The 24,433-nt window shown below is 37.2% G+C and overlaps 1 protein-coding gene across 2 annotated transcripts in view; it reads right to left on the bottom strand.

Moving 5' to 3' along the window:
- Positions 1 to 24,433, bottom strand: part of RDX (radixin) — a 105,035-nt gene that overhangs the window by 64,795 nt on the left and 15,807 nt on the right. The window contains exons 2-8 of one of the 2 annotated variants that reach the window (XM_027563805.1): positions 23,776 to 23,849; positions 15,885 to 15,968; positions 11,236 to 11,331; positions 10,428 to 10,702; positions 2,079 to 2,162; positions 1,734 to 1,880; positions 508 to 604 (exon numbers count right to left, since the gene is read on the bottom strand). In XM_027563805.1, the coding sequence (XP_027419606.1) occupies positions 508 to 604; positions 1,734 to 1,880; positions 2,079 to 2,162; positions 10,428 to 10,702; positions 11,236 to 11,331; positions 15,885 to 15,968; positions 23,776 to 23,787 (795 nt within the window). In that variant the 5' untranslated portion in view covers positions 23,788 to 23,849. Of the gene's footprint in view, positions 1 to 507; positions 605 to 1,733; positions 1,881 to 2,078; positions 2,163 to 10,427; positions 10,703 to 11,235; positions 11,332 to 15,884; positions 15,969 to 23,775; positions 23,850 to 24,433 lie in introns of those variants that run through there. The other variant, XM_027563806.1, reaches the window with a different exon arrangement.

Below are 24,433 nucleotides of genomic sequence, written 5' to 3'. Positions count from 1 at the left end.
TTGTTTTGCCTTTGCCATTAATCTCAAAATTGGACCTTTTTTCAAGTCTGTTAATCTTTTTAACCCAGAAATTTTCTCCATATCTTTGTGTTTTCAATAACTGAGCTAAAATACTAGAGTATACCTGACACTAGAGCAATTAAAAAAACTATTTAAATATAAAGATTTCTTACGTTCAAGGCTTTGAGTTACAAAAATCCAAAGTTCATTATGCAATACTCTCTAAGCAAGTTAATGTAGAGGAGGTTACCTCCACTAATTCTAGCCACAAACATGCTTTTTTTAAATAGGAATGGTGATTGTTTCCAACCATCTCCTAATAAATATTGCCTATTTTATAGTTAAATCTCAGTTAAAATAAAACTTTGAAAAGGGCTACTTCTCAGAACCAATTCAATGAATACACAATAATATCTATTATTATTATTGTCGTTCTTCAAGTGCTAGCATAGCAAAGTGGCAGAAATTTAAAGAGTTAATACATAAAAATAAAAAAATTTTACTTACAGGTGCCTTTTTGTCAATCGGCTTTATAACAAATTTTTTGTCATTAAATGAAATATTTCTGATTTCACTCCAAGGAAAACCAATTTTAGGTGTTAACCTCAAAAAAATAAAAGCACCCTTTAAGATGAATATATTCTCATTATAAAAAGAAACTGACCTGTTCCAGTTAAGTTCAAAGTCCCCACTGTCCAGAATCCCTAATCCCATTCCCTCCCATCTTGAGCTCACCCCTCTTTCACATTCCCTATCTTTATCTGTAGTCACACTTCCAACAGGTACTCTAACGGAAACTCTTTCAAAATTTTTAAAGGAAGAAAAAAAAAGATTTCATCCACAAAATTTACTCTTCAGGTCATTTCTGTTTTTCATTCAAAACTTTCAAAATTTTCTCTTCTGAATAACATAGCATTTTAATTTGCTTTGTAATATACGGAAAAATAGGAGAGTAAAATCAGTAAAACACTCTCTTTTGGAATTTGTATTTGCTTAGGAATGTGTACTTTATTAGATACTTGCAAATAATGAAAATAAAGTTCTGAAGCCAAAATAAAAAGAAACATCTTAGAAAAAAGCATTACTGGCATAGAGTTAAGAGGCTCATGTGACATGGTAAATAAAAAGGTGTAAAATAACTGTAGCTATCATTACTTAAAAGTGCTCTAAGAGCCTGACATGTTATACATTCCGGGTCGATTTCAAAATAAAATGCCACTGTTCACTATGCATGATACAGCAACATTCTACTTTATTGATGTCTAAAAATATTCAAAATAATTCTTATAAATGTTCAAACAAAAAGTGCTTTAAGATACAGTAAATTATACACCTATAATTCATTGTCTCACTGCTGCTGATTATGCATGTTAATTTCAATTTCAACCTACAGGCCAGGCAAAACATTTAAGTAATCACTTTTCATCTATGAGAGAATAAATTTTAAGTTACCAGATATAACTCACAAGACATCAGGAAGCATACTTCAAATAGAAGTGAAATCACTCTATTTGATAACCATACTTCTTGAGAAGTAGAACTCTGAAACTACAAGATGTTGAGAAAACAGGTATGTTATGTGAGAACCTATCTGACATTAACTAATCTTTTAATTTGGGGGCAAGAGAGCAGCAGTTAAGAGTAATCAGGCCCCAAGAGAACTTTACACATAAGATTAAAGCCATACAGACTGCTGAATAAAGACTAATTCACTATTCAACTAATTTACTTACTTGTCATCATGTTCATAAATATTCAGACCCAGAGCATCAACACCTAGCCACAATTCAGTTCCTTTCTTATTTTTTATTTCAAAATAGTTGACTCCATACATTTCTAGATCCTGTGCAATCTTCAAGTACTCCATCATAGAATCTTCCCTGTTGAAATAAAGCTGATTTTAACATATATAAAAATAAGATCAAAAAAATTACAAAACATTTTGGATTAAAGTTTAGTGCTTTACATGTATTCATATAAGTCTAATAACCTTTGAGGGATAATCTGATATAATAAAGAGTGTTATTAAAAAAAACCTTAATTTGAGGAAAAACACTAAGAAAATAACCACTCAATACCTTAGCATTCCTCTGTGTTCTTCATGCCAGTTCTGTATTCTTTCTTCCCACTGTTCTTTTGTCAGCTTGTGTTGCTCCAAAACACTGTAAGGAAAGAAAAAAATCTATAAAAATGTCCCTTAGATTCAAAATCAATATGCTTTTAAAAAGTCTAGAATTATTCAAGTCCCTTAACTGTGGTAGTCATACAAAGCTAGACACATGTAAAACTGCACAAATACATACACACATATACACAAATGACTGCATGAACACTGAGGAAACCTGAATGGGGTCAGTGGATGGCATCAACGCCAACACCCTAGCTGTGATACTGTACTGAAGTCATGCAAGATGTTACCATCAGGGAAGGCTCGGAGGATACACAGGACTCAGACCTCATTACCATTTTTTATTACAACTGTGTGTGAACCTACAATTAACTCAAAATAAAAAGACTTTATGACCCTAAAATTCTTTTACATTTAGAAATAGTTACATGGATAGTTTATGGGAATTCAAATGTTTGCAATGAATAAAATACTGCATCAAAAACAGGGAAAGTAACTTTCTCATGAATAATAAGAAAGATCGGAGAGGAATAGATAAAAAATCAGAATTCTTCTTTGCTTCTATGTATTTACTTTCTTTGCTGCTAAATTTAATTTTTATATTTTCTACAGGTATACTTTTAAGTAAGTTTACAAGTGAAAAGGCATTTTTTCCACCACACCCCCAAGCTTCAAGTAACTTATTAGTTTCTTTTGTATCATTTCAGTGTTTCTTCTACAAATGTAAGCAAACATAAACAAACGTTTTTATCTTCAACACTTAAATTGAACACTTCTTCACAGCACTTAAATTTTCTCATTTTTCTTAATACTCTCTTGCCATCTGCCCTCTGTGCTCATCAAGAGGCAAGCCAGGGCAATGTAATGCAATGCAATGCAGCCAACTGCAGAAATGACAATGTTAACGAAATCTGAATGCACAAGTTAATTAAACTGAATGCCACTAAGATTTATGTTCCCTTGGTATCTCTAATTTTCTTGAAGAGATCTCTAGTCTTTCCCATTCTGTTGTTTTCTTCTATTTCTTTGCATTGATCGCTAACAAAGGCTTTCTCATTTCTCCTTGCTATTCTTTGGAACTCTGCATTCAGATGCTTATGTCATTCCTTTTCTCCTTTGCTTTTCACTTCTCTTCTTTTCACAGCTATTTGTAAGTCCTCCTCAGACAGCCATTTTACTTTTTTGCATTTCTTTTCCATGGGGATGGTCTTAATCCTTGTCTCCTGTACAATGTCATGAACCTCTGTCCATAGTTCATCCGGCACTCTATCAGATCTAGCCCCTTAAATCTATTTCTCACTTCCACTGTATAATCATAAGGGATTTGATTTAGGTCATACCTGAATGGTCTAGTGGTTTCCCCCACTTTCTTCAATTTAAGTCTGAATTTGGCAATAAGGAGTCCGTGATCTGAGCCACAGTCAGCTCCCAGTCTTGTTTTTGTCGACTGTATAGAGCTTCTCCATCTTTGGCTATAAAGAATATAATCAATCTGATTTTGGTGTTGACCATCTGGTGATGTCCATGTGTAGAGTCTTGTGTTGTTGGAACAGGGTGTTTGCTATGACCAGTGCGTTCTCTTGGCAGAACTCTATTAGCCTTTTTGCTCTGCTTCATTCCGTACTCCAAGGCCAAATTTGCCTGTTACTCCAGGTGTTTCTTGACTTCGTACTTTTGCATTCCAGTCCCCTATAATGAAAAGGACATCTTTTTTGGGTATTAGTTCTAAAAGGTCTTGTAGGTCTTCATAGAACCATTCAACTTCAGCTTCTTCAGCTTTACTGGTTGGGGCATAAGCTTGGATCACTATGATATTGAATGGTTTGCCTTGGAAACAAACAGAGATCATTCTGTCGTTTTTAAGACTGCATCCAAGTACTGCATTTCGGACTCTTTTGTTGACCATGATGGCTACTCCATTTCTTCTGAGGGATTTCTGCCCACAGTGGTAGATATAATGGTCAGCTGAGTTAAGTTCACCCATTCCAGTCCATTTTAGTTTGCTGATTTCTAGAATGTCGACATTTACTCTTGCCGTTTCCTGTTTGACCACTTCCAATTTGCCTTGATTCATGGACCTGACATTCCAGTTTCTATGCAATATTGCTCTTTACAGTATCGGACCTTGCTTCTATCACCAGTCACATCCACAACTGGGTATTGTTTTTGGACTGTGAAGAAAGCTGAGCGCCGAAGAATTGATGCTTTTGAACTGTGGTATTGGAGAAGACTCTTGAGAGTCCCTTGGACTGCAAGGACATCCAACCAGTCCATCCTAAAGGAGATCAGTCCTGGCAGGACTGATACTGAAGCTGAAACTCCCAATACTTTGGCCACCTCATGTGAAGAGTTGACTCACTGGAAAAGACTCTGATGCTGGGAGGGATTGGGGGCAGGAGGAGAAGGGGACGACAGAGGAAGAGATGGCTGGATGGCACCACCGACTTGATGGACATGAGTCTGAGTGAACTCTGAGAGTTGGTGATGGACAGGGAGGCCTGGCATGATGTGATTCATGGGGTCACAAAAAGTCGGACACGACTGAGCAACTGAACTGATCTGAAGATTTATGTTCTGGTTTTTTATATTAAGCATCTCAAATCTCCTTCATTTCCATTTTATATAATGTATTATTAATCTGCATAACTGGTTTGCAGGTATCTAAAAATTCCCACTTTGGAAAAGAATATGGAAAAGAATAGACATATTTTATGTATAACTGAACCACTCTGCTGTACACTGAAAGTAACACACTGTAAATCAAATATCCCAATATAAAATAAAAATTAAATTAAAAAAAGAGAACTTCCCTCACTGTCCAGTGGTTAAGAATCCCCTTGTCAAAGCAGGGGACACAGGTTTGATTCTTGGGCGGAGAAGATCCTACATGCTGTGAGGCCAACTAAGCCGGTGGGCCACAACTACTGAGCCCTAGTGGAGCTCGCTGTGGGCTATCTGAGGCAGTGGAAGCCGGGTAGAGCCCCCAGGGTTCCCTGTCCCCAGTCCAGGAAGCTGAGGCGCTAGTCAGGGGCCACTTGTCCGGATTCCGCCAAGTGCCTGCTTTGCCTAGGGGCCTTTGCGCACACCGCCATCCTGGCCGCCGGCCACCAGCACCCAGCTCTCCCCTGCGCTGCAGAGTTCTCTGCGCCCCAGGCTGCCCTGGCCGAAACTCGTTGGTCAAGGCCCCAAGCACCGTGCCTCCTGCTGGACTCGGCACCCCCAGCGCCTGGTCCAGCGCTCACCACCGCACCCGGTGCACTAAGGCCTCCTCAACCCGGCCATATTGTGTGTGGGCTGGACCCTGCCCCCAGAGCCGGGCATTCCGGAGAGCCAGGTCCCCTCACCAGACTGCTGCCGCTGGCGTCTCAGGCCTCAAAGACAAGACAGGGCCCCAGGGCCCCGCCATGAGCTTTCTGGAGACCTTGGCCCTGAGCTTTGGGGGGTGGGTGGGGGCTGGGGAAGAGACTCTAGCCTGAGGGTGACCCAGCATCTGGGTGAAGAGGTGCTGGGAAGGGCAGTGGTCACATGCGGGTGAGATGTGGTCTATAAAATTAGAGCATCTATATAATACATATTTCCCTGGTTTCTGTCCTTCTCTTTGCCCTCCTTCCTCTAGGAGTGTACCTTCTCTGATCTCAGCCCAGCCCCAGTCCCTTCCAGAGTCCCTAGTGCATGGAATAAAGTGGTTATTAAATCTCACCCCTGCCAAAAAACTGACTCTAAATGACTCTAGAGCCTGCAACTACTGAGTCCACATGCCCTGGAGCCCATCCTCTGCAACAAGAGAAGCCACCTCGATAAGAAACCCAGGCACCACACCTGGAGAGTAGCCCCCACGTGCCACAACTAGAGAAAGCCTGTGCACAGTAAGGAAGACTCAGTACAGCCAAAAATTAAAATAAAAAACTTGAAAAAAAACTTTAAAGAAAAAAAAAAAAAAAACAATTACTGAGGGGTGGGTGGGGAAGCTAAATCTTCTGTCCAGAAAAAAAGGAGTCTTTTCTTCATGATAAGGCTAATGTTTCACCTTGGCTTTAAATCTATTTGATTTAAACGACTTGTGCATGTATGTGCATGCACACATGCTAAGACATATCCCAGTCTGCGATCCCATGACTGTAGCCCCCCAGGCTCCTCTGTCCATGGGATTTCCCAGGCAAGAAAACAGGAGTGGGTTGCCATTTCCTTCTCCAGGGGATCTTCCTGACCCAGGGGTGGAACCTATGTCTCTTGTTTCTTCTGCATTAGCAGGTGGATATTCTTTACCATTGTGCCACCTGGAAATCCCTTTACATGACTTATTTGTCTATTTTCTCAGGAAATATTTTCTCACTTCATCATTTATCATCCCTGCCTATCTATATTACCAGATACACGCACATCTCAGAGACATTTTCGGTTCATTTTCAGACCACCTCAACAAAGCAAGTTACACAAAATTTTCAGTTTTCTAGTGCATACAGAGGTTATGGTTGTACTATACTGTATGAAGTGTGCAACAGCATTCTCTCCATAGAAACAATGTATATACTAAAACTTAAAAATACTTTATTGTTTAAAAAAAAAAAAAGGTAACCACCATCTGAGCCTTCAGAATGTCATAATCATTTTGCTACTGGAGGGTTTGAAATATTGCAAGAAGCCTCAACCTGACAGAGATACATGAAGTGAGCTAAAGCTGTTGAAAAAAAATAGTGCTAACAGACTTGCTTGATGCTAGCTGCCACAAACCTTCAATTTGTTAAAAACACAGTACCTACAGTACACAATAAAACAAAGCACAAAAAAGAGAGGCACGGCAGTATACTTATTTGCGTGAAGCACGCAACAATCACATCCATGTTCCTCACCAATTATGCCCAGTGCCAAAACAGAAGAGGCAAAAATTTGTAGAGTGAATAAAGGAATCAATTATTTTCCATCTTTTAAAGAACACTTTAAATCCATGCTTCCCTCCTCTTAGTTTTTTTATCACAGCCAAATTTCTTTCGGGAACTGTTTGTATTTACTGTCCTTTATTGCTGCACCTCACATCACTGCCCCCACTCTACCACAATCTGGCTTCAACCCCCAACACTCTACTAAAACTGCTCTTACACTGGAGATGTCAATAGGTTCAAAACTGACATTTTCCTTCTCTGAAATGGGTTCCTTCTCACCTTGAAAAGCTATTGCAAACCACCCAGATACCCAAGTCAGAAACCTGGTACAGAAAAACATGCATATCTAGCTCTTTTCAAAAGAGAGGGATAGTATCTGGTGGGACTGACTATTCCTATCAGCAGACTGCTAAACTCTACTGTGGGAAACCAGATTGTTTATCTGGGTTTTTCAATACAAGGATTATAAATATCCATCAAAATCATTAAATTAAGGTATTTGATTTAGGTTCACCAAATAACCTGATTACTAACTTTCCCCCAGGCACTTAAGTGATAAAAGTGTGTTATATACTATACATGGAATCTGGCTTCCCTCACAGCTCAGTTGGTAAAAATCCACCTAAAATGCAGGAGACCCCGGTTTGATCCCTAGGTCGGGAAGATCTGCTGGAGAAGGGATAGGATACCCACTCCAGTATTCTGGCCTGGAGAATTACATGGAGAGTCCATGGGGTCGCAAAGAGTCAGACATGACTGAGCAACTTTCACTTTCATACATGGAATAAAATCAATGACTAAAAAGTATATCCTCCATTCTAAACTAAAAGCTTAATATTCTGACATTATGGATTTCTTTTAAACTTAGATAACCTGAATGAATCCTCCTGAGACTAACAACTTGAAGGACACCTGACTGGACCTTCAAAGTTAAAAACCAAATCTTGAGCAGCACGTGCTATCTTTCTTCTTCCTAAATAGACTGGATTTCTCTAGGTCTCACAGACCTAGAGAACAAACTTATGGTTGCTGGGAGGAAGGGACAGTTAGGGAGTTTGGCATGGACATGTATACACTGCTATATTTAAATGGATAACCAACAAGAACCTCCTGTATAGTACAGGGATTCTCTGCTCAATGTAGCATGGCAGCCTGGATGGGAGGGGAGTTTGGGGAGAATGGATACATGTATATGTATGGCTGAGTTCCTTCTTTGTTCACTTGAAACTATCACTATATTGTTAACCTGCTATACTCTGATACAAAACAGAAAGTTTAAAAAAAATAAATAATTTTTTAAATTTAAAAACAAAAAAAAAAAACCACATCTGAAATGCAATTCTGCTGCTGCTGCTAAGTCACTTCAGTCGTGTCCGACTCTGTGCGACCCCATAGACAGCAGCCCACCAGGCTCCCCCGTCCCTGGGATTCTCCAGGCAAGAACACTGGAGTGGGTTGCCATTTCCTTCTCCAATGCATGAAAGTGAAAAGTGAAAGTGAAGTCGCTCAGTCGTGTCCAACCCGCAGCGACCCCATGGACTGCAGCCTACCAGGTTCCTCCATCCATGGGATTTTCCAGGCAAGAGTACTGGAGTGGTGTGCCATCACCATTCTACTACACTAGTAATCAATTACTCAATTCAATGCTTAAAAAATCCGAGACACTGAATTTTGGGTTGGACCAATAATTATAAACAGACTAACAAGTATCTCATACTCCTGATTCTTTCAGTGAATACTATATACTATTATAACTATTACTGTTATAATATTAAAGAGCAGAACAGTACATAACATTTAATGATCAATTACTAAACCTACTGTACTTAATGGTACCTATAAAGCATACAGCAACAGAATATAATTTACTAACCAAAATTGTTAATGCTACAACCAAAGGAATTTAATAATAAAAGTAGACATAAAGTAGTTTTGATTTCTTCACATTTAGTACCTACAAAAAAGAAATTACACTTAAGAGCTTAAATATTATGAGGAAGTAATAGAGAACTTAAATTTTAGGTTAATAATATGCAGTTTTGCCTTTAAATAGAAATTTTAAAATTCAGGAATCTGTGCAAACAGTAATAATTTCTCTGGATTCTAAAGAAAAATCCCTATCTACATTCTAATATCAGAGTCATATATACTACTACCATTAAGAACTGAAATGTTTAAAAGTAATATTTGATGTAATTTCTAAATTTTATAAATAATACTACCAACTAACAGTTGTATCACACTTTACAATTAAAACTGTAAAGCACACAGTTCATGAACTGTAATTATAAACATAAGGCTGACAGAGCAAAACTGTTACCCTCATTGTGCAGAGTGAGACATTAAGGCTCAGAGAGTGTAGGTTATATACCTGAGGCCACATAATTAGCAAAGGGTAGAATCAGCATTTAAAATCAAGGCCTGCTAATGATGCTTTCCTGCAGCATGCTACTTTAAAATAACTGTTATACTGAAACCAAGTCTGCCTAAACCAAATTCTCTTACTGAGATTTTATTAATCTCTATATGCAAAGCTTTTTTGCCTTTCCTTGTCCCCTCTGACTTCAATCCTGTGCTAACTGAACACTAATCAACCAACAGCCAGATGACTAAAGCTGCTGTTGTCAATATCACTATTAACGTTACCATACTAAAACTGCTATTATAGATATCAGCATTAATGTACAAACTCAGGTTACTTGGCAGACCCCCAAGTCATGGGCCACCTAGCCAGAGAATCTTAAACCACAGACTTCTGACTCCCAAGCTGTCACAAAACAATGATTAATTCTAGCCTCTTTGTTCTTTCCCTTTAATAAGCACCGAACTCAAAGATCAGGTGGGAGTGGATCTGAGACTTGCCTCTCACTCCCTTGTTTGGTACCCTGCAATAAATGGTGTACTTTCCTTTACCACAAACAGGTGTCAGTAGATTGGCTTTCCTGCATCTGGGGAACAGACCCGAGTTCAGAACAGGCAGTAGTATGCTGCAGATGAGAACAGAGCACTAGACCAAGAGTCCAATAACCAGGTTTAAAAAGTCTTTTGGAATGTCAGAAATTTAATTTTAATTCTATGGAGGAAATGTAGCCTGGAACTTATTATTTTCAAAAACACTTATTAAGCAATGGTCTACCTGCATGAGAATTTTTACTAATAAGCAGCAACAGTCATGCCTCCTCAAGCCCAAATTATCACTGCCTCCACTTACTGCTTATCTGTGAGAATGAGAAGAGACAAAATGTTTAAGTAATTACAGAGTACATAAATCTATGTAGCTTCTGGGTCATAACTTTTAAAAAGTATACTCTAACCCAACTGGCAACTTAAAAATCTAAAAAAATAAAAAACACAACCATTTACAAACTTCTAAAACATGATTTTTCAGAGACTATAGCGTAAAAGCATGCTTCACTTACCGCTGGGGGAGAAGCCTATCATTTGCCAGGTAGCCTGGTTTATGAATCTCTTTATTATAATCTCCATACTTGGCTTGGACAGCATAGGAAGCCAAAAGAACTGCAGTTTCTGGTGGACAATATATCTCATCATTTAATATAGCTTCTTTAACTTGCAAGAAAAAAAGTCTCTGGGTTATTTCTTGAATTAACTCCTCAGAAACATCTTCAGGAAAGAATTTAGCTCTAAATTTGAATTGCAAAGGATTCTCTTTTTTAACATCTTGCTGTGTCACCTGTAATAGTAATTTCAAGTATAGTCAATAAAAATCTTAGGTTCATAGTAACTGACCATAGTCACATAATATCCTCTTTTGGTACAAAATAGGATATAAAACATAAGATTCTAAATCTATTAAGATTTTAAACCTATAATAAATGTGAGAAAAAGATTCCATGCTTATGAATGTGACTGATAACTCACAGATCCTAATTAATAACCTAATTGAAATTTCTCCAGAGCAACTTATCCTGAAGATGTTTAAATTAAGATCAAAATACTTAGCAATACCTTATAGTATTTCTTACTGCTGAGTTTTCAAATAGGAAAAAAATGAACATTTCTTTTTTTGAAGATGATACTAAGATGGTACCTTAGTAAATTAAAAGACATGACACCTTTAATGATTCACAGAGATAACTATAAAAAGAGGTTTAAAATCAGTTAGACTCTGAGTTTTTCTGGCTCAGTCTGACTGATTTAACATGATCAAAATTAACTTCAAAGCAACTTAATTATTAGCTAGACATGTTATCATACACACTTTACCTTCTTATTTAGTTTAAGCCATGTAGAATAGCCCTTGCTGTCCACGTACTGCAGCCCAAAAAACCAAACCTCGCGCAAACCAACTGTTTTCACCACCTTAAAAAAAAAGTTTATTTCAGTTCAGCACTCACATTGTAATCAGAAGGCACTATATTTCAAAGGAAGAACAAAACCACATGGAAATTATAGGTTTATTCCTTTGCTATAGTAAAGATCTTTCCTAAATTTAACATACTAATTAAAGGAATATTCCTAAAAATTTAAGTTCAGGTTTTATTAAATTTCATGTCATTTCAATCTTATCTGATCCACTCTTCTGTATGCCCTTTTCCTTCTCATCTGCCAACATGACCCTAACAGATAGAAGAATCTGAGGAAAAGATACAGAGCAATCCTAATCCCACTTTTCTATTTCAATTTATCACTACCCCCAACCCAAACTATACTATCAAGTAGCCCAAACAAATAGTATCATTTGGTAGTAAGACTCTCTGAGGACATGTAACTGCCATGCCTCAGGCTATCCAGCTGCTGCTTTCACCTCCATTCCTACCTACCTTCACTCAGCATCATATATTCTATGTTCTACTCTCACTGAGCAAGAAACCATTCTTGGAACATGCCATAAATTTTACCCTTCTATACCTTTGCTCATGCTTCTTCCCCTCCCTAGAATGTTTCTTCTGTACTTTTATTTTTCTTTGCTTTTCTCCTGTACTTTTACCACCTGTTAAATAATGCATTTCTCAAGGCCCAGCTCAACTAACACGCTTCTGTGAATGAAGCTTTCCTATCATCTAGACAAAATTAATCACTTGGTCCTTAGTAACTCCACAGTACTTTATTTATACTGCTGCTTAAACATTTATTTTATCATAATTAATTATTATTAGTACAGTATCTATTTACCTTCCTTGGCTGTTTAAAACTAAGGACAAAGATTACTGCCTTATTCATCTTAATATTCATGTCATTTCCAAGAATGACTAGCTTGTGGTAGGTACTCAAGAATACGTGAGTCTGAGTGAACTCCAGGAGTTGGTGATGGACAGGGAGGCCTGGCGTGCTGCGATTCATGGGGTCGCAAAGAGTTGGACATGACTGAGCGACTGGACTGAACTGAACTGAACTGAAAGTGGTAAGCTAGGATTATTAACTCACACTCAGGATTATGCCAACAAAAGCATATTTTTAAATCTGAATTTAAAATGAGGGAGGTGAGAGTTTATTAGGACTTTAAAAGCTTTACAAAAAGATTCAACATTAGTTCTTTAGTAAACATTCTTGGTTTAAAACAAATATTTCTTTTAAAATAAAAATCTAAAAACATGCCAGGCTTTTAGTTTCAAGATGTAAATGGAACCCTTCAGTTTACTTTCCCTCTTGAAAAAATTTCACTGAAATGACACGAAAATTAAAAATAAGAAAAAAATTTTAGCTGTGGAAAAAAAAAAATTTAGCTGTGCAAGGAAAGGTTACCACTTTAAAAAAAAAGAGAGAGAACTGTCTGAATGATATGGTATATAAATATCCACAGTGACAGCAAAAGCTGATCAATGCCAAACAACTAAAACTTGAACGTGGACAAAGGAGATCCCAGATAACTTAACTTTGGCAAAAGATAGGTTGTCCCAACACAGCCACAGAAAACATTTCAGCTCAGAGTGGCAGGAACAAGAAATGTCAAGAGCAGCACCAAAGCAGCAAGCCTCAGTTTTGTCTCCAGGCTTTCTGTGAGTCACAACACTGCTAAGTACAAAGGGGATCTGCCAGAGGAGCACAAGGGACAGCCTCTTAAATTCAGACTGTCACAACACACACCAGAAAAGTAAGAGACCACAGCTGGGAAATTCCTTTAACAAGCTCCATCTTTCCCTATTTCTGAAAGTCTTGTAGGAAACTTTAAATCATGCATCTACAAGTAAAAACATACTTGGGCACATAACTATAATATATGTATATTTAGCACATAACTATAATATATGTATATTTATTTATAAGTTATACATATGCTATCACATTAATATATCAGAAAGCCCATCCTAAAAAATTAAAAGCAAGATAAAAATACAAACAAACATTTTAGTATTTTTTTCTTGCACTATAACAGATGATGCTGAGTATTCCTGGGGGTAGTACTATTATAGTCCCACATGCAGAAGCTAGAAGAGGAGGCCAGTGAAGAAAGTCAGCAGGTAGCAAACCCAAGGACCTCACAAACTCAACCAGAGCCTCTCCACATGGCAGATGGCTTCAAGCTGACATCCTAATCAGAAGTGAGGGTTTGCTACAGGTGGATTCATCTGATAGAACTCCTGCCCCTAGGCCTGCTGGTCTGACCCTGAACCTACTGACCTTGACCTGACAGCCAGCTCACCCATATATTCAACTTCACCCAAGGTAACACAGATTTGGATCTGGAATTTGGGCTCAAGTTGCCAAGATACAGAACAGGGACTACAAGAAGTAACTGCTGAGAAAGGCCGTAACAGATAGCAATGCTCTTTAACTTAGATCTTTTCATTTACAATATGAAATGTGTGTATGTGTGTGTGTTTGTGTATCAAACACTGTTATACACAGTTTACATGAAGTCTCAATTAATTCTGACAAAAACCTTCTGAAGGAATAATGTTACCACCATCCTCATTTGTGTAAATGAGAAAAATGAGACAAAGAAAGTAATATGTATGAAGTCAAACAGCAACATCTGGTACTCTACCTCTAGCAGTGTGGTTCCAGAGCCCACGTTTTTCAACTACTACACATTACTGCATCATAAAACATGTAGTTTCCTTTTCCCTGGTATCTAAACTAAAGCAATTCTGCTTAGGGAAAAAAACAAATATTTTATTTCTCACTATCCAATACCAAAAAGGCCCATGTGCTAATTTGTTTTTGACTAACACAAAACATTTTGCTCACTATAAATAACATTTCAATTTGCTATGAGTACAGTAAATGCTAACTCCATCCACATTTTTATTCAAGACAGCTTATGTACTTACAAACATGAGACCTAGAAGAATCAACAGAAGTATTAGTTCACAAAAGTAAAATATCTATAATGTAAATTGCATGCAATTGCTTACAATGTTGCCTTAAAAAATTGCTCACTCACAACAAAAAAAATCCTTTCATCTCCAAAAAGATTTTATCTGGCCGTTCAAGTTCATTAATTATCTAATTAGTAGATTAAGTTTATTACCTAGTCAAGGGAAGAAACAACTTCCCAGGAGTTTTGAATTTTTATGTCATCATTATTCGGGATCAGTAGGTAATTAGTATGTTATTCATTGCTGTAATACCAGGAACTCTCCCATTTTCTAAGGTCAGTAGTTAGCATGACCACAGACTACTGCTCTCCTGATCCTAAGTTCATGTAAAAGTTCTTGTAAAAGTTCATGTAAAAGCTACCTCCTCCTTTCTGCAATCAATTCACTTCTTAAACACTTGACCCCTAGTCACCAATCTCTTTCCTCCTTTTCTCAATAAAACTTGACTACTTAAATCATTATATACAGCATTACCTGGGGAGCCTCAATAAAAGTACTAATAGTTTAGAGTAGGTCCCAGACAATCAAACAGAATCTCTAGAGGTGGTTTCCAGGCACTGCTTTATTTTTCTCTTTAAAGCTCCCCAGGGTGGCTCAAGTGTGCACTCAAGAGTGATAAAAAAGATAAAATCAATAGTTCAAGTTCTTTAACATGACATCCATGTTCTAACTCCAGGCTAGTATATTATGAGCCTACGACATCAACCTGCTATCACGGCCCTATTTATAGCTTATGCCTTTGCTCCTGCCATCTCCTTGAAACCCAAGTTCCCCTGCCGAGTTTATGATTAATCTCTCTATCCAATTTTACTCCCATTCTTGTCCCCTCTGACCTTAATCCTGTGCTAACTGAACACTAATCAACCAGAGTCAGATGGCCAGAACTGCTGCCATTGTTGATAATATCAATAATGTAGTAAAACTGCCCTTGTATCATCATATATCATCATTAACACACAGGTTACTTCTCCAGGGCGAGATAAGCTAAGAGACCCTCAGGTAACAAAACCAGAGATATCCTGACTAACCAAACCAAAACTACAATTAAGAAATGTCACAGAAATATCACATGATGATTAACCCCAGCTTCTCTGTTCTTTCCCTTCTGTAAAAAACCTCTAACTCAAAGACCAAGTTGAACTGGATCTGAGACTTGTCTCCCACTCCCTTGCTTGGTGCCTTACAATAAACCCTTATTCCACTGTAAACTCTTGGTGTTAAGAGTCTGACTTTCTGTGCACTGGCTACACAAGCCCATTGCTCGTTTATGTCCTCTGTCTAGGATCAACACCTATTCCACTCATGGACTATGGAGAATATCACTGAATTCCTTTTAGTCCTCATTACAATGATTTTCATATCAGATGTTTAATAAACACCTGCTAATAATTATTTTTTAAAAGTCCCATCTCTCAAATCTAGGAATGAGAAAGACTATCCCTACAGTTGTTCAAAATATCTGAACAAGTACTGTGAAAAATTTCAAATGCTACATTGTAGCATTTTAAGTAAAGGTATAGAAAAACAGAAAAAGTATGCAATAGCATGCACACTATGGTGTCAAAATTGCATACTTCATGTAGTGAATGATACCTGGTCAAAAAGCTGTTTGCCAGTTGTATTGGGCTGAATGGCAAATTCCAGCTCGGCATCCATCGTTGTTACTCTTACATTGATCTGCAATGAAAACAAAAGGTATAATCAGCAGAAAAAAGAAAATACTTAAGTATAATGTCAGGCATGAGAAAATATTTAAGCAATTAAAAAACAACTCAATGTACCTAATATTTTCTTTATTAAAGTGATAGTTTGATTTATTTATATTTTTGATTTATTGAATACTTAACATACATTAGGTGCCAGGTCTGGTGCTTTTCACATTTTTATTTAGCCTCTGCAACAATACCAGGAGATATATGCATTTCCACAGAAGTATTCATTTATATAGAAAACTCTCTGTCACTTGCCCAAGAACACACAGATATTAAAAAGCAGGGCAGGTATTTAACTGAGGTACAACTCCAAATTCTTTGAATGTCATTCACTATTCCATATTTCTTTTGACACAAAAATCAAATATTGTTTTATTTATACTGTAAATGTATTCTTTACTTTATAAAAAGCATTCATCTATTGCCTTTTACTTGCTAGACTTTTTCAAATTCTGATTTTTATGTGTAAATAACTTCCTAGGTAGGTATCTCACCAAAAATGTAACATGCCTTAACCAAAGTAATTTTTATTCCAGAATAGCATCTTCACCTAGAATCCACCATGACATAGTAAAAACCTATCTTTTAACTCACACTATTAGAACTCTACATCAGACTTATTTCCCCTTATCTTTAACTCATTCTAAAAACCACATGTACCTCTGCACATGTACTTTTATCTGAAATACTTTCTCCAATCAAAAATACCTTTTAGAGCTCCTTCTTTATAATAATCTTTTTGGAAATATTAATACACATAAAATGTATGTAACATATGTAGACAATGATATTTGGTCTTTATCCTGGTTCCCAGCAGAGCTCCTAAAATCCTTTAAATTCGCTGAGTGATAGATGTGAGAAGATTTTCTGTTATTCACAACAAGCTCCTTTTGATCATACCAGAGTTTATGCTAATGGGTAACTCTAGATGGACCCTAATAGCTTCAGAATGGGGGCCAGTACCCAGAGAAACCAATCATGCCATTAGAGGAGTAAACCTTTGAGCCACCCATCCCAACTACCCAGGAGAGTGAACGAGAAGGAAAGAGAGCTGATCTCCAAGGTCCAATGATTTAATCAATCATGCCTCTGAAATGGAACTCCATAAAACCCTAAACAAAGGGGTTCAGAATGCACCCACTTGCTGACAGGGTGGTGCATCGCAAACTCCACAAAGACAGAAAGAAGCTACTTCACTCAGGACCCTTCTGGACCTCATCCTCTACATCCATGTTCTTTATAGTTCCCTTTACATTAACCAGTCATTAACAGCAGTGAAGTGCTTCCCTGAGTTCTGTGAGCTGTTATAGCATATTACAGAACCTGAAGAAGGGATTGTGGGTATCTCCAAACCCTAGGCAAGTTAGTCAGGAGAGACAGTCACACGCATTACCTGTGATTAGCTTCAGCAGTCTAGTGGTCTGGGCCCTTAATCTCTGGGGTTTGCGTTAACTCTGGATAGCTGTGTCAGAATAAATTAAACTGCAGGACACACACCTGGTATCCACACAGAACTCGGGAACTGACTGGTATGGAAAACCCACCCATTGGGTATCAGAACATTTTGAATTACCAAAGTGTTTTCCTTTACCCATAAATCTACCATTCAACTTTAAAACTAGAAATGACAAAGCAGTGTCACCAGTATATTTCTTCTTTGTGAATTTCTGGAACCCCAATCCCCACTGCTGCTGCTGCCAAGTTGCTTCAATCATGTCCGACTCTGTGCGACCCCATGGACTGCAGCCTACCAGGCTTCTCTGTCCATGGGATTCTCCAGGCAAGAACACTGGAGTGGGTTCCAATCCCCAGAAGTAAGCACTAACCTAAATTTTCTGTTTGTGATCCTCTTAGTTTTTTTTAAAAAACAATAGTTCTATCACAAATGTAGGTATCTATGGTAAAATATTATTTAGTTTTTGATTTTTAGCTGTTTTGTTGTTGTTCAGTTGCTAAGTCATGTCTGACTCTTGTGACCCCATGGACTGTATGTGGTCTGCCTGCCTCCTCTGTCCATGGAATTTTCCAGGTAAGAATACTTGAGCAGGTTGTCTGTTCCTTCTCCAGGGGATCTTTCTAAAATTGTATAGTACTTGCTAATAAAGTCTTCCTTGATGTGGACAACGATTACAATATGTATTTACTTTATGAAAATGCATCCAGCATATATATTCTTTTGCATATGCATATTCTATTTTTTTGTATATTCTAATTCAATAAAAGGTTTAAACAAAAATTTTGCTAAACTATAATTTTCCTTTTCAGTTATATTTCTAAGATTCATTGGTGTTTTTGTTAGTAGTTGCAATTCACTCATCTTTATGTGACTAGACAGTAATTCATTTATCATTTTCCTATCAATTGACATTAAATTGTTTCCAATTTTTTGGTTTTTAAGAACAAAACTGCTGTGAGCATTCTTGTACATGTCTCCTACTACAAGTGTCTGAGTTCCTCTAGAAGTATAACTCAGGAGAATCCCTGGGTGACCAAGTACACACCTTCAACTTCACAATGTAATGCTGAATTTTCTTCTAACATGACAGCATCAATTTACACTCCCACCAACAGTGAATAAGAATTGCTGCTGCTTTGTATGTTCACTAGTAGACATCAGATTTGCTAATGTTTAACAATCTAGTAGGTATAAACTGATATCTCAGTATGTTATTAATACACAGATTCTTGATTCCTAATGAAGTTGGAACATTTTCTTATGTGTATATGCAGAATTGTAAGACGGCCCTCATGACTTCCCCCAACCCCTACAACTTACTCCCATGATTACATTAATATTACATGATAAAAGAGATCTTGAAGATGTACTTAAGGTTACTAATCAGTTGATCTTAAGATAGTAAAATTATTGTGGGTGGATCTGAATTAATCTCACCAACTCTGCAACCCCATGCAAGCCCACCAAGCTTCTCTGAACAGTAAATTACCTTTAACTAAAAAGACAATAATAATGCCCTAGGTTAGAATTTCTCCAATTTCAAAGTCTCAGGATCTCCTTATGCTCTTCCCAAAAAGCTTTTATATGTGAGTTCTCTACCCATATTCACATTAGAAAAACTGAGAAAATGTTAAGATATTAACTTAAATATAACAAGAAAAAACCTATCAGATGTTAACATAAAAAACATCAAGTAGGCTTTTCAGAAAAGTCTACTTACATGTTTGTTTAAAAAAGGCCCAGAAGGCTAACGTCAGAGCTGTTTCATTTGATTCTAAGAGTAATTCCGTTGTTGTTCAGTCGCTAAGTTGTGAAACACCATGGATTGCAGCACGCCAGGATTCCCTGTCCTTCACTATCTCCTGGAGTTTGCTCACCACAATTAAGCTGGTAATGCCATCCATCCATCTCATCCCTTTGTCGTCCCCTTCTCCTGCCCTGAATCTCTCCCAGCATCAGGGTCTTTTCCAACGAAGTCAGCTCCTTGCATCAGGTGGCTGAAGTACTGGAGCTTTAGCGTCAGGTCTTCCAGTGAATACTCAGGGTTGATTTCCTTTAGGATTGACTGGTTTGACCTCCTTGCTGTCAAAGGGACTCTCAAGAGAGTCTTCTCCAACACCACAATTCAAAAGCATCAATTCTTCAGTACTCGGCCATCTTTATGGTGCCACTCTCTCATCTGTACATAACTACTGGAAAAAGCACAGCTTTTGACTGGACAGACCCTTGTCAGCAACGTGATATCCTTGATTTTTAACATACTATCTAGATTTGTCATAGCTGCCGATTCCAGTATTCTGGCCTGGAGAATTCCATGGCCTAAGTCCATGGGGTCGAAAAGAGTCGGACATGACTGAGCGACTTTCACTTTCACTCCTTCCAAGGAGCAAGCATCTTTTAATTTCATGGCTGCAGTCACCATTTGCAGTGATTTTGGAGCCTAAGAAAATAAAATCTGTCAATATTTCCAATTTTCCCCTATCTATTTGGGATGAAGAGATGGGACCAGATGCCATTATCTTAGTTTTTTGAATGTTGAGTTTTAAGCCAACTTTTTCACTCTCCTTTCACTTTCATCAAGAGGCTCATTAGTTCTTCTTCACTTTCTACCATAAAGGTGGTGTCATCCAGCCCAGTGTTTCTCATGATGTACTCTGCATATAAGTTAAATAAGCAGGGTGACAATATACAGACTTGACATACTCCTTTCCCTATTTGGAACCAGTCTGTTGTTCCATGTCCAGTTCTAACTGTTGCTTCCTGACCTGCATACAGATTTCTCAACAAGCAGATCAGGTGGTCTGGTATTCCCATTTCTTTCAGAATTTTCCAGTTTGTTGTGGTCCACCCAGTCAAAGGCTTTAGCATAGTCAATAAAGCAGCTGCTGCTGCTAAGTCACATCAGTCATGTCCGACTCTGTGCGACCCCAAAGATGGCAGCCCACCAGGCTCCTCTGTACCTGGGATTCTCCAGGCAAGAATACTGGAGTGGTTTGCCATTTCCTTCTCCAGTACATGAAAGTGAAAAGTGAAAGTGAAGTTGCTCAGTCGTGTCCAACTCTTCGTGACCCCATGGACTACAGCCTACCAGGCTTCTCCGTCCATGGGATTTCCCAGGCAAGAGTACCAGAGTGGGGTGCCATTGCCTTCTCCACAATAAAGCAGAAGTAGATATTTTTCTGGAACTCTCTTGCTTTTTCTATGATCCAGTGTTGGCAATTTGATCTTTGGTTCCTCTGCCTTTTCTAAATCCAGCTTGAACATCTGGAAGTTCACAGTTCACGTACTGCTGAAGCCTGGCTTGGAGAATTTTGAGCATTACTTTGTTAGCGTGAGAGATGAGTACAATTGTGCAGTAGTTTGAGCATTCTTTGGCATTGCCTTTCTGTGGGGTTGGAATGAAAACTAACCTCTTCTAGTCCTGTAGCCACTGCTGAGTTTTCCAAATTTGCTGGCATATTGAGTGCAGCACTTTAACAGCATCATCTTTTAGGATTTGAAATAGCTCAACTGGAATTCCATCACCTCCACTAGCTTTATTTATAGTGATGATTCCTAAGGCCCACTTGACTTCACATTCCAGGATGTCTGGCTCTAGGTGAGTGATCACACCATTGTGATTAGCTAGGTCATGAAGATCTTTTTTGTATAGTTCTTCTCTATATTCTTGCCACCTCTTCTTAATATCTTCTGCTTCTGTTAGGTCCATACCATTTCTGTCCTTTATTGAGTCCATTTTTGCATGAAATGTTCCCTTGGTATCTCTAATTTTCTTGAAGAGCTCTCTAGTCTTTCCCATTCTATTGTTTTCCTCTATTTCTTTGCATTGGTCACTGAGGAAGGCTTTCTTATCTCTTCTTGCTATTCTTTGGAACTGTGCATTCAAATGGGTATATCTTTCTATTTCCCCTTTGCCTTTCACTTCTCTTCTATCCAGAGCTATTTGTTAAGGCCTCCTCAGACAACCATTTTGCCTTTTTGCATTTCTTTTCCTTGTGGATGGTCTTGATCCCTGCCTCCTGTACTTATTCAAACAGTTTTCCAAAGTAGCTGTAAATTTCACATTCCTACCAGAAACAGAGTTCCAGTTGATGCACATCCTTACAGACATGGTCTTTTCAGTCTAATTTTAGCCGCTCTAGTAAGTATAAAGTGGTATCTCACTAGCTTTATTTTTCCCTGAGGATCTTTTCAAGTGTTTATTGGCTATTAATATACCTTCTTTTGTGAAGTTTCTTTTGTGTAGTATCTACTCAAAGTTTTGGCCCACTTTTTAAAAACTGGGTTGTCTTTATTAGAGTTCTAAAAGAATATACTACAATTATTTTGTCCCATTCTGCCTTGCCTTTTCATTTTCTTACTGTGTTTTTCAAATAGCAGAAGTTTTTAATTTTGATGAATTTTTTTTAAAATGCTATGAACTTCTTGTGTATTATCAAAGAATCTTTGCTTACCTCACAACTGTAGAAATGTTCTATTTTCTTTTATAGTTTGGGGCTTTTAATTTATGCTTATGATCCATTTAGAGTTAGATGTCTGTAAATTGTGATGTAAGGGTTAACATTCACAATCTTCTGTATGGATAACTCTTTGCTACAACATCATTTCTTGAAAAGAATTTAATTTCCCCAGTGAATCGTGTGACATCTTGCTAAAAATATTTAGTAAGAATGTATGTGTAGGTATACTTTTGTTCCACTGATCCTATTATCTAATTTTTCAATACCACACTGTCTTACTTTTGTCTCTTGAAAATAAATGTTGAAATCCAGGAGTGTTAACTGTTCTACCCTTGTTTTTCTTCTAAATTGCTTTAAATATTCCACATAAGTTTTGGTAGTTCCATAAACATTATCAGCTAGCCAATTTTATCCAAAGGGATGCAACTGCTGGGATTCAACTGATTGGAATTACATTCAACCTACCAATACATTTGGAGAGAACTGTTTTAATAGTATTCTCTAGACATATCTATGACCAATGTATATTTTTCTATATCCTTTGGTCTTTTTAATTTCTTAAAGGTTTTCAGTGTAGAGATTTTAAACACTTTCTAAAAACTTATTCCTAAATATTTTATGTTTTTGATGCTGTTACAAATGGAATTTTTACTTCATTTTTTGAATTTTGCTGCTTGTATATAAAACTGATTTTTAAAAAAATAAAACCTTATGTCCAACAATCTTGCTAAATTCTGTTATTAGTTCTAATAGCTGTTTTGTAAATTCCAGGTTATTTACATAATCATGTCATCTGCAAATAGAGAAAAACATAATCCTTGCTTTCTATTGATTATGCCTTTTATCTTTTTATTCTTCTCTCCTTCCAACAATGCACTTTTTACCTACTCAATCTTGAAAAGTAATTCAAAAGTGACATTCATGCCAGAAAATTCAAAAAACCAAAAAACAATGATTTTCTTCAAAAAATAACTGGCCAAAAAGTTCATTAAAAAAAAGAAAAAAAAACATTTTGTTAGATGAAAAAAGGAACACTGATCCTAGGATAAAAAAATAAACCTCAGTCACAAATTATATAATAATAAAACAATAAAATTATTGTATGTACGCCTTTAAATCAAAAACCTAAGACTTTGGGCTTCCCTGACTCAGGCAGTGAAGAATCTGCCTGCGATCCAAGAGACCTGGGTTTAACCCCTGGGTCTAGAAGATCCTTTGGAGAAGGAAATAACTACCCACTCTAGTATTCTTGCCTGGAGAATCCCATGGACAGAAGAGTTTGGCAGATTACAGTCCTTGGAGTTGTAAAGAGTCAGACACAACTGAGTGACTAACACTTTTCATTTTCACAACTGTATATAACATCAGCACTGTTATCACTAGTATCAAAGCTAGAATTACAAGAAAATTAATTCTGCACGAATCCTTCTGACCTCTCATCATGTTCTCCTGTTTTAACAATAAGTAACTTTTTACTGAGCACTGAATGTGTATGTACCAGGATCTTCTAATCCTCACCGGACTCTCATGTAACTAATTACATCTCCATTTTACATGTGAAGAAATTAAGACCAGGAAGGACTGAATCTAACAAAGGTCAGTCAGATTAAGTGGCAGGGTGAGGATAAGAACTAAGTCTGACCCCACAACCTATGGTAATCTTAATACATACATGATACTTAAACCTCTATCACTGGCCCATATAACACATTACTTCAGCCACATAAATTTAAAACAAACAACAGTAATGTCAGTGCCTTTTCCCCCACCAAAACTCTACCATAATACTTTGCCTTGTTCCAAAAGAAACTTAACGCCATTAAGTAAGCAGTGTCAAAGTAATAAAATACACCTACTGGTTTCGGCATTTTTCTTCTCTTTTTGTCGCCCTCTTCGAAAATTCTTCACTTTTATGAATTTTCTTGTACGTCTGTTAAAGAAAAGAAAGCATAATCGATCAATTTTTTATATAATAATGTACAGATTAAATACAATTTTAAACTCACATTTTAAAATGTTAAGTTCTCATTTTATTCTGATTTTCAATGTCTTCTATTATTTCTCATGCTTTAAAAATACTTAATTGGTGATTTAAAATATCACACATCTCAAATAACATACCATATAAAAATATAAAAGCATCTTGATTATCAACGAAAAGTTTTTTTAATTACAGATAACACATAGTAAAAGGAAAGATTACTAAGAGCCCAAATTCTCTCTTTCCAAGTCAAGTTCTCCCCTGTGCCCAGACTGGTAGAGAGGGACAGCAGAGAACTGATTCAGAGTCTAAAGAAATCAACTCCAGAACACTTTTCAACCTTTCTTCTACGCTGTTGAAGACAAAAAAGGGAAATACTGATTAATGTAAACTACACAAAGATAAATTTTTAAAGAAAATTATTTTTCCTCCTTGAAAGTTTACAAGTCCAAGTAGAGACAAATATGTTAAGAGTAACTTTTTCACCTAAGGTGGATATAAACAGCCTTAGTCTCCACACTAGCAACCGGCAT

The sequence above is a fragment of the Bos indicus x Bos taurus genome, chromosome 15 (assembly GCF_003369695.1).
Source record: "Bos indicus x Bos taurus breed Angus x Brahman F1 hybrid chromosome 15, Bos_hybrid_MaternalHap_v2.0, whole genome shotgun sequence".
NCBI classification, from domain to species: domain Eukaryota; kingdom Metazoa; phylum Chordata; class Mammalia; order Artiodactyla; family Bovidae; genus Bos; species Bos indicus x Bos taurus.
The sequence above is the reverse complement of the archived record's forward strand: the minus strand, read 5'-3'. Positions and strand labels throughout refer to the sequence as shown.